The sequence below is a fragment of the Tenrec ecaudatus genome, chromosome 1 (assembly GCF_050624435.1).
Source record: "Tenrec ecaudatus isolate mTenEca1 chromosome 1, mTenEca1.hap1, whole genome shotgun sequence".
NCBI classification, from domain to species: Eukaryota; Metazoa; Chordata; class Mammalia; order Afrosoricida; family Tenrecidae; genus Tenrec; species Tenrec ecaudatus.
Genome location: NC_134530.1, coordinates 19766060 through 19777334, shown reverse-complemented (window position 1 = coordinate 19777334; position 11275 = coordinate 19766060). Strand labels below are relative to the sequence as shown.

General features: G+C 38.6%; 1 protein-coding gene across 1 annotated transcript; it reads left to right on the top strand.

Annotated features, from left to right (window-relative positions):
* The first annotated feature begins 2227 nt into the window (after nucleotides 1-2227).
* LOC142432163 (olfactory receptor 7A5-like) lies at nucleotides 2228-6152 on the top strand. The gene is made up of 2 exons (XM_075537274.1): nucleotides 2228-3137; nucleotides 6121-6152. Exons 1-2 carry the CDS (start codon nucleotides 2228-2230, stop codon nucleotides 6150-6152), a joined length of 942 nt encoding a protein of 313 aa, XP_075393389.1.
* Nucleotides 6153-11275: the final 5123 nt, after the last annotated feature.

Here is an 11275-nt window from a genome sequence, read left to right as displayed (position 1 = left end):
CTTTCTCCCATGCAGTGGCTGGTGATTTCAAATTGTTGATCTTGCTGCTGCAGCTTAGTAAGCAACCCACTCTCCTACAAGGACTCCTGGATTTGATATTAGGATATAGCTGGCTGCACTGAATGAGTTAGGAAATACTCCCTCTGTTCTTCCTTTCTTAAAAAGATTATAAACTATTTATATCGTTACTATTTTTTTAAGTTTATAAAATCCACTAGAATTTGACTAGTATATTGAACTATCACTGCATTTAATCTCAAAACGACTCCTAAATTCACTGAATTCTCTTCCATTTTTCTATATATGAATGTTTCAATTAATTATTCCTATTTTAGTTTTATATTTCTGATGTAAGCATATGAATTCATGTAAATCATATGTATTAAAATATGTATCTAGTTGGGTAATTTCACTATTATTACTTTTCTGGGTATTGTGAAGTTTAGGTAATATAACCTTCCTTTCTCTGATCCTTATACTGATTTTCTTTCCTCCCCTTTTATCTACTTCCTCCCCTTTTGTCTATTTCATTCCTTCCTTCTTTTCTGTACTCTGGCTTTCTATCACAAGGCAGAGGATGGCCGCAAAAAAATCTCTGCCCAAACGATTACTGGTGTTTGAAATACCCAAAGGCCTGATTTTGGATTATGTCTCTCAACTCAGTTCTTATAGGAGAGTGAAACTGAAATTTTCTTTTAGTGTTTTTTGTTGCTGAATTGGCTCAGCCTCCATAACCCACCATCATAGTTTAATGTGGAGAGAGCAGGAGCAGTTATCAGTAAATGAGATATAAATTGAAAAGATACCTTAGCCTGACATTTAAAATTCAAAAAGGAAATACTATACCCACATAGAAATTAAAGGAAGAATAACTTTTGTGAAAGGCTGAATAATACCATTCATGGACATTATATTACTATATACAAATGACACCATACTGTAGCACATAAAAATATTTATGTTGTCAGCTGTCACCAAGTCAATTCCATCTCTGGATGTGTAGAGTAGATCTGGGCTTTGATATTTTCAAGGCTGTGACTTTTGGGAAGCAGATCACCAGGCTTGCCTTTAGATTCCTCCATGTTGATTGTAAATGAAAAACTCTTAGGTAGTAGTCATGTGGTTGCGGTTGCTCAGTATAGTTCAATAGGATATGATATAATTGGGTGTGGTATAATAATACATATGACAATTGTGAAAGGTTTTTAAGTTTTTTATCATGGAGTCTTTTACAACCTCATAACCATCTGATCCCTTATTCCCATCACTTTAACGACAACTTCAGTTCAGATTCCTTTTATGCACATCAGTTACACCATCCACCTTGTTGTCAGAGGGGGTGAGGATTACTCCTATATCAGGAGTGTCGCACAGGTGCTAACTCTGTACATGTTCTTCTCATGACTAGCATCCTGACTGCATTCATGTTCCTGCTGTAAGCCTCAGTATCAGAAGTGATTATATTAAGAAGCATTTCTCTTTACTCTGTAACTTGCTTATGTCTCACCATAAATTACGTGGCTTACAGACCTGACCATCATTCAAGAAATGACGCACATTCTGATTTAATTCATCCATTAAAATTCCCTGATGTGTCATAGCGCATCCTGCTGCCTCTTTGTGTTTCCTGTTTTCATTCCTCCTTCCTTCCTTCCTCTCTGAATTTTGTTGCTGGGAAAGTGCTGCCCTCTTGAATTTACATAGTTGAATATTAGTACAAGGAGGAGATTTCAGTTCCAGATATGACTGCTGTTTGCATTCTCCAGGAGTCCAGTGTACCTATTGTTTCCTTGTGTCTTTCAAACTCCATTACTCTTCCTAACTCTGGAAGAGGAGGGCCCATTCCTTAGATCTTATGCTGTTCACATCAAATAAGGGTAAGACTTTTCATATTTTTTCACGGTTGTTTCCAGAACTGTAAAGAACACTTGGCATAAAACATTTGGAAAAACACATTTGTTGAATCGTCAATCAGATTGTTAATGAATTTGTAGAGAAATATAATGCTTTAAGGAAAAGATGGTATTAGAAGAAATGAAAAATACATGGTTTCAGCATCAAAGACAATATTGAGCACATGAGATTCAAGATAAGATACACAGATGTGAATTGAGATTAATTAATTAATTGTTTAAAATATAAATGACAGTATATCCTTTAAAATGTTAACACCTCATGGCAGAGTTTGCAATGCTCTTTTCTCTTTCCCAGTAGTTTCATCAGCTCCATGGAACCAGGAAACCACACTCATATTCCAGAATTCATCCTTCTGGGGCTTTCTGAAGAGGCAGAGCTGCAGCCCCTCCTCTTTGGACTCTTCCTCTCCATGTACCTGGTCACCTTCACTGGGAACCTGCTCATCATCCTGGCCATCACCACAGACTCCCACCTCCACACACCCATGTACTTCTTCCTCTCCAACCTCTCCTTCGCTGATATCTGTTTCACCTCCACCACTGTCCCAAAGATGCTGATGAACATCCAGATGCAGACCAAAGTCATTACATATAAAGACTGCATCACACAGATGTACTTTTTCGTGCTTTTTGCAGCCTTAGACAACTTCCTATTGACAGTGATGGCCTATGACCGGTTTGTGGCCATCTGTCACCCACTGCATTACATGGTCATCATGAACCCAAAATTCTGTGGCCTGTTGCTTCTGGCCTCCTGGGTATTATCATTTCTGTACTCTTCATTAAGTAGTTTATTGATTTTGCGACTATCTTTTTGTACAGAACTGGAAATCTCCCATTTTTTCTGTGAACTTAATCAGGTCGTCCAACTTGCATGCTCTGACACCTTCCTCAATGTCTTAGTCATGTATTTAGCAAGTGGACTTCTGGGTGTTATTCCACTCTCTGGGATTCTTTTATCTTACATGAAGATTGTGTCCTCCATCTTGAAAGTTTCATCAGCTGGGGGCAAATATAAAGCCTTTTCCACCTGTGGGTCTCACCTCTCTGTGGTCTCCTTGTTCTATGGCACAGCTTTAGGAGTTTATCTTAGTTCTGCTGCTATTGAAAACTCCAGGGCCACTGCAATAGCCTCAGTGATGTACACTGTAGCCACACCCATGCTGAATCCTTTTATCTACAGTCTGAGAAATAAAGACATAAAGCAAGCCGTACGAAAACTTTTCAGCTGAGATCCGTTTTATATAACAGAAACACATCCTTAAGTTTAGAGAGTTCCATTTGAAAAAAAATTCAAAATCTGTAATTTATTTTCCTCAATTTTTCATGCTTATGTACATAAATCAATCTCCTTAATATTTAAGACATAATAAGAAAAATTGAAGACATAATATAAAATTAACTCCTGCATATATTTAAATGTATTTACTTTAATCATATCATCCCTTCAAGGGCCAGTTCTTTCAGGGTGCTTCAACTTTCATTAGGAAATAGATTTTCATCACCAGCCGCAGAGGAATAGCACGCAGTTATCACAAAAGACCAGTGCTCATTATCATCCTGAACCATTAAAACCTGGGACAGAAATTCTCTGAATTCTATTTTCAAAAAATTTTCTCTTGTGATTACACTTGGCATGACACCTTCAACCCCCCCCCCCTGTGTTATTTTCTTTACACTGAAGTCCTTTTGAATATTTTGAGCATGTACTCTGTAAACTTGTTTTGAATAAACTATGAAAAGCAAAAAGGTGGTATGTTCAAATATTGGAAACGACTTTCAGTACCACACTGAAAATCAGACTAGCTAAGCTCGTGGATGCCTGTTCTATCATCAAAAAGATGGGAGAATTCCTAAGACTGATGTCACTGACTTCCTGGACATGACTAACCTTGTGCCATGCAGATAGTAGGAATTTTTGTTGTAATATTTTGTTCAAGACTAGTAGTTATACTACCTCTCTAGACCTCAATTTGTTTAGCAATGGTATGTGTATCGCTTCTTGGCTTCAATGATACTAATGGAAATTTGTCTTTATCATTTCACAAGAACCCATTGCTCTCCAATTATGCTTGACCACAAAATTATTTTCACCAAAACATCTGCCTCAATTTTGCTCTTGAGTTACTCCCTGATTAGCATCTCAAATAATCACAGGTGAATCTCTGTCTTTATGATTCTGGAAATTACAACTCCCTCTATTTCTCTGCACGCAGGAAGCAGCTCTGTTGAGTTAAGCTTTGGGCTACTTGAAAGGTTGGATTTTTAAACCTATTCACTGCTCAGAGGGTAAAAGATGAGACAATATGCTCCCATTAAGATTACAGCTTTTCCCCCATGTCTTACAATGTCCAATATCTCTCTTCATCTACTTTTCTGTTGTCCATCCCCCAGGGATGAGGTTATGCGTAATTCATTGTGATTGGTTCCCCCTTCCTCCCTCACTTCCCCTTCCCCTTCTGGTATCTCTACTCTCATGATTGGTCCTGAAGGATTTATCTCTCCTGGATTCTCTGTAATTCCAGTGTACATCCTCTGGTCTGTACCCGTGCAGAACCACTGGTCTAACAAGATTTGTAATGTAGAATTGGGAACCCGATAGTGGGGTGGGTGAGAGGGGAAGGAAGCATTAAAGAATTAGAGGAAAGTTGTGTGTTCCGTTGGTGCTTTACTCCACCCTGACTGGATCGTCTCTTCCTTATGACTTTTATGTAAAGCTGTTTTCCAATTGTCTGCAGATTGGCTTTGGGTCTCAGCTCGGTGTTCCCTCTCATTTCCACGTTTTAATTCTAATATATACAATTACTTCATGATTTCTTTAAAACGAATGCTTTGTGGAGTGCAAAGTGCATGTTTGATAAAACCAAAAAAAGCCCCCAAATCCTCACTGCCATGGAGTCCAATCCAGCTCAGCAGCTCTATAGAACAGGATGAAATTGCCTCTGTAGGTTCTCAAACCTGGGATTTTCTACAGGAGTAGAAAGTCCATCTTTCACCTGTGGAGCAGCTGGTGGTTTCGAATGGCTCACCTTCAGGAGCACAGTCCAACTCTGCCACACATTCTTAGATAGTCTCTTTTTTAGGACAAATAATACTGGGGTAAAATATATAATATAAAATTAATAATTTAAAAATTTTTTGAGAACCACTCCTTGAAAATACATCAAGTCTTTCAGCGTGAATCATCAGTTTATTTTTTAAAATTTGCACAGTTTATTTCCACCTATCCATTTCTAGCCTCTTAATGTACCTGCCGTCACTTATGTCATTTCCTCCTGTGTTCCTATTTCTATTCCGCCTTCTCTGTGAGCCCTTCTTACTTTAGGATAGTATACTGTTACTTTTTCTCATACTGGGGGAGTTTAATTCCAGTCTATGGGTCAGTAAGGGCTATAATCTTGGTGGTATCACCAGTCTCTATCCAACCAATAAGCCTTATAATTTTGAGTTCTGTTCCACATTTTTCTCACACTTCTATAGTAATTTATATAATGGATAATTTATGTTTGTACCTTCTAGGGTGGGCATTTTCAGAGGAGTTCTGTGTTGGTATCAGGAAACCATCCTACACTCAAGATCATGGAGACTAATATTTTCAAGGTCGCTTGGTCCACCAGCTTGTTTCCACGTGTTTTTGTTTCCATTACTTTTATTTTCTCCGGATGGAAAGAGACAAAAATTTGCATATGTTATGCCTGCTTATGAGCACTTATGATTCCAGCTTTGAAGTACCAAGTCAGAACACAGAGCATTGTCCTTGCTCACTCTGCCCTGCCAGTTGACCTTGGTGAGTCCAAGATGATGGTTCAGATTGCCCAGGCTCAGGGTCTGCTTTCCTCAAGGTGTTTGTTTATGTCTAAGAGGTTTTCATAACTTTACTCCAATCATGTCCCTATATGTTTCATCAAAGAAGGAAAGTCTTTGCCCAACAGAGAAGCACCGCTCCTAGGAGTGAAAGTTCAAGGGATTCTGAGCTTGGTGTGTTCACGATAGGAATCACCGGGATTCACTTGCTGAGTGGGAGTAGGGGAAATGCAGCAATGAGAAGAAGGGCTGACTTAGGCATATTGCATTGTTGTGGTTGATGGTCTGAAGGCAAGGCAGCCAAAGGGGCATCCTTGTGAGAGGAAGTGAAGCAGCCCACTTGAGTTCACCAGAAACTGACAAGATGAAGAGCAGATTTTTGAGCCTGTGAACTGGTGCATATTGCGACGGACTTTGTGGATGGCCTGCTGAGATTTGACTTTGCTTATGGATGCTGACGTCACCAGGTTCCAATTTGAATGCAGAGTCTTCACATCAGAGATTAGGATTGTCTCCTCGGTGCACTGGAGTAATAGAAAACAGCAGTCCAGAAATTGGATACCCAAAATGGGGGATAACGGCATGAAATGGTTGGCTTACAACTTTCATAGATTAGGGAGTATGTCTATAGGGTTATGAAGTAGGGGTCACATATGTATATAAAATTTGTGTTTTGTTCACTTATAGAATGTTACATTTAAATGAGGGTGGCACATTTTTTAATTGTGTGAATTTTAGGTTTATCCTGTAAGATACAGATACACTTATATTATTGTTCGTTTGAAAATTCTAGATTAGTGGTTCTCAACCTGTTGGTTGTGAACCCTTTGGACGTTGAATGACCATTTCACAGGGGTTGCCTATGACCAATGGAAACACTGCTCCTCTATCCGTCTCCTGGTGGGTCCATCCACATGCAGATATGCCCACATATGAGTACCCCATATGATGATGTCACGGCAACAACTCCATCACATACACGTTGTACAAAGAGAGGTGTATGGCAAAGGGTTGGCACCATAATGTGCTTATGTGGACCAGTCACACAGGTGTACAGAGCTGCTACTGCGTTGAGAGAAGTTCCTGTGTAGAAAGCAATTGCTGTGTTGAAAGCAACTACTCTGTAAAAAGAAGCTACTTGTTGAAAGCAACTACTCTGTTAAAAGTAGCTACTGTGTTGAAAGCAGCAGGATTACAGGTAAAACAACACATCATGAATTATAATTACTGGTAGAAGTAAAATATTGTACTGTAAAATCATCAACTACTGATATGTATATATATATATATATGATTAGAACTTAATCTGGATGCTGATTGGTCTTTTTATATTCAGCTGTGGTTGACACAACCACGGTCACACACAACCTAATTAAGATATTACCAACCTAATATTCAGTGGGTTTGAGGTCTCAAGTCACCAGGTACTCTATGAGAGTAAGATTTGGCACTTTGTTTTATAAAGATTACACCCTGGGAAACCTCTGTGGAATTCTGGTCTACCCTACAGGGTGACTCTGAGTAAGAACTGACTCCACAGCAGTGAGTTTGAGTGTGATTTCTTATGCACTAGGCATACATTTTCAAGAATCTTCCATTCTGTATCATGTAACCCAGCTTCATGGTTTCTCAATGACTGAACAATCATCTAGTGTATGTCAAGGCAACACTGTGTTCACCTGTTGATGGACATTTGGATTGTTTCTACCAGTTACTGCTTGTGAATACAGTTTTTGAAAGCATTCATATACCAGTGTTTGTTTAAATACCTATATTTAAATACCTATAGGACCTACCAGTCAGATTGCTGGTCACTTGCTGCACCTAGGGGTAGCATTTGGAGGAACCAATGATCTGTTCTTCACAATACTTTCACCCTTTCCCCCCACCAGCCATATGTGAAAGCTATATATGAGTGGTGGAAAAGTTTAGGCCAATATTTGATAAACTATTAATTCAAATATTTCACATATGTTTTGAATCACCATAAAAATTTCTTATGTATAAAATCATGCGAAACAAAAAATCGAATTGCAGAATGGAAAGCAGCACAGAATTTAATACACTGAGTATTCCTGTACAAATACTGAGTATCCTTTAATATTAGACATATTATTCAGGCACTGTGGTAGTTCCCATTCACTATTTATCATCCTGTGGACTGATCAGTTAGGTATGACTTTCATTGATGCTAATAGGCCAAACCAGAACAAAGAGTGGTGGCGTTCAGTTGTAAAAGGTACAAAAGGGTCCCTGAAGCAGAAACCAATCAGGCCAGAGGAGCCTCTTCCCTGGGACACTGCTTCCTCTCTCCGTCCTCCATCTATTGCTTTAAGTGGCTCCTCCTCAGAAAGATGTCCCCTCTTCTCACCTCATATCTTCAACTAGAGTGGATCCTTCTGCACTACGCATGCAAACCTCTTGTACTTTCTTTCTTCTTTAATTTTTAACTGTTTTATTGTTGGCTTTTACCGCTGTTATCACAATCCATCCAACCATCCATCCATTATGTCAAGCACATTTGTATATATGTTGCCATCAACATTTTCAAAACATTGTCTTTCTACTTGAGCCTTTAATATCAACTCCTCATTTTCTCATTCTCCCACCCTACTTCCCTCCTGAACCTTTGACAATTTATTTTAAAACAGTTCCCCATGCCTTCCCCAACTATGTCTCCATTCAACCTCTTTTCTGTTGTTCCTCCTCTACCCCAGGAAGAGATTACATGTGGATTATTGTGATCTGTTCCACCTGATTCCCCCAAATTCCCCTCACACTCCCGGTATCCCTATATCTCTTTGTACTTTCCATTCACGAACAGAAAGCTACCAAATGAGCAGATTCCCAATCAGATAACACTTAGCATATCAGAGGTGTCATTGATTTTAATTAGCAAATAAGTCTCATAAATAACAATATAACCCTTTTAATATATTGATATAGTATTTGTAATGTTATAATGCTATATTATGTATTATTATATTACATAATATTATGAAATAAAATGCCAATATTATTTATGAACCATCTTACAGACATTGTGACATTTAGGCTTTTTATTTATTATGACCTTTAGATGTGTAGACACTCGCTGAGAAAATCCTATAATCTTACTTCCATTCTTGCATCCCTAACTACAGGGATGACATTCCATTTAATCAGAGTCTACTGTCAATAGAAGACATGGTAAAAATACAGTAGTGAGGCTGGTGGGGCTCTATGTGATATAAAGTGCTTCATAAAACCCTGGCATCTTGGTGAATGATGTCCAGCTGTGTTCTTTAGACTTTAGATAAGGAAATGCATCCAAGAGGAGTCATTAGCCTTTACCATGCATTCTGGAGACACAGCACAATAGAGATGACCACTTTCTGGGAAGAAGCAGTCCAATGGGAGAAAGCTGTACACGGAGATCCACGTTGCCTCCCAAAGGACAAACTGGCACAAGTTTGAATATTGTTCTCTTAGCTCCAGAGAAATAAAATTCTCAGGGAATGTAAGACAAAAGAATACTTCATAATGAGGCACAAGGGATTTCATCCACTAGAGACAAAGAACTGTAAATACTTCCTCCAAACTGACCAAGTTCTACTTGATTCATCTATATGGTGAGAAAACATAACTGTACCTTCCAGAAGCCTCACTAGTGGGTTCATCTCCATGTTCTTCCTGGGGCACACCTCTAACTTTAGCAGTGGCACATGGGAGAAACAGCACTGCTGAAGTCTGCTGTGGATGAGATACAGCATCATCTCAGGTGCCTGGAGATTGGTGATGTGTGACGACCCTCTCTTTTGGTAGAATCTGTACGGGGATCAATATGCATAACAAATAAAAGCAAGTTTAATGGACAAAGTCCTGATGAGTTAGAGTCTCTGGTTCTAGAGACTGATTCTGACTACATGACAATGTCTTCTTTCTCTGATCTGCCTTTCCCGGTGCTGGCTCTCATTCCTGCAACCTCCTTCTCTCAACAGCCTTCCTTGCTTCGCTTAATTAACGTGTCTGTTAACCTCATTCAACTATTTGTTCACACAGTCTCTCAAAAAACTCTTATGTAGCATTAAATTATAGTCTGGACACAAAGAAAGGAGTAGACATTTCCCTTCTTGCCAGTATCTGACATTCTCCGTAAGGTAACAGACGGTAAGTGTGTGCTTATCCCGGCTCTGCAATCCTGCTGAAATGGTTCATGATGTTGTTGCCCTTCCTGGGGACTTTTAGGGAAGGTTTCACAGAGAGATGATGGTCTCACTGAGTTTTGAAGGAGGAGACAGTTGGACAGTAATGTTGTCATTATTAAAACCATATGGTGTGCATTGGAAATTGCTCATTATAATTAATACCTGATAAACAAGGAAAGCAAGGAATGGAAAGTGAAGCATGAGTGTGGACAGATAGGCAGCAGCCATGTAACACACAGCTGTATATTTTTCCTAAGAATGGACACCTGTGGAATTAGCGGAGAGTCAAGGCAGAATTAGCAGCACAGCATGTCTGTAGTCAAACTTGTCTTGGATACATTGCTCTGGTCCATGTGCCCAGCCGACTCCTGCTGCTGTGAAAACCGTAGAGAGATAAAGAGTGGAAATAGCACAGTAGAAGTGCGAGATGAATCTATGATGCTTGGAAGTATAATGCATCCCCAAATCCACTGAGCAGTACAACTCAGCTTGACATTTTAAATTACTTATGTATTTTAAAACATTATCTATTTTTTAGTTCTTCTATAAAATTGGCATCAGAATTTCAGTTTAAGAGATGCCGAATATGTGATATAAAGCTGTGATTTTTCTAGTCCAAGGCAGGTAGTGAACTCTGAGTCAAGTTTATAGCTTGTTGTTTTCAAGGTATTTGCATAGGACTAATTTTAAAATTTGTAGTTAATGTTCTCTTTCAACAGTTTTCTAACACTAATTTATTGTAATGCACTTTTCTTTTTTTTTAAATAAACATGTTAGGACCCAATCCAGACATCATGCCATTCCATAGTTCAATCACACAAAGCAATGCTGTGTATTATCAGTTTCAAAACAATTTTTTCCTTCTTGTGATTCTTGATGTGAGCTCCCTCTTTTTCTTTTCCCTGCCCCATCTTGATCCTCTGCCATCCCCAGCAAGAACTCTCATTCTAGTTATTGTCTCTGACCATAATTCAGATATAGAATAACATGGTTGTCCAATAGAATACTGTAGAGATAACCATAGTAGATTAAAATAATAATTTGACTTCAATGGTTAAAATCTTGTCATTAGAGCTCTCTACTTGGTGTGCATTCTGGTTGTTAATATTTTAAATATTTTCTATTTTTCTTCATATTGGATTTATCTCTGTTGTATTTTGTCTCTTGGTAACTCTCTTGACTCTTGGTTATGTATTTTCTTATGTGCTTTTTGTCATGCAAGCCAGCATGGCTGAAGCTCTAGAGATAACAGGTTTCTTTATTTTATTTAACAGAAAAATTACAAATACAGTAAGGACATGTCCCCAAAATTTTTCACTTAGATGCCTATTATCATCTCTATCCAGAATCCTGCATTTATATGTCAGT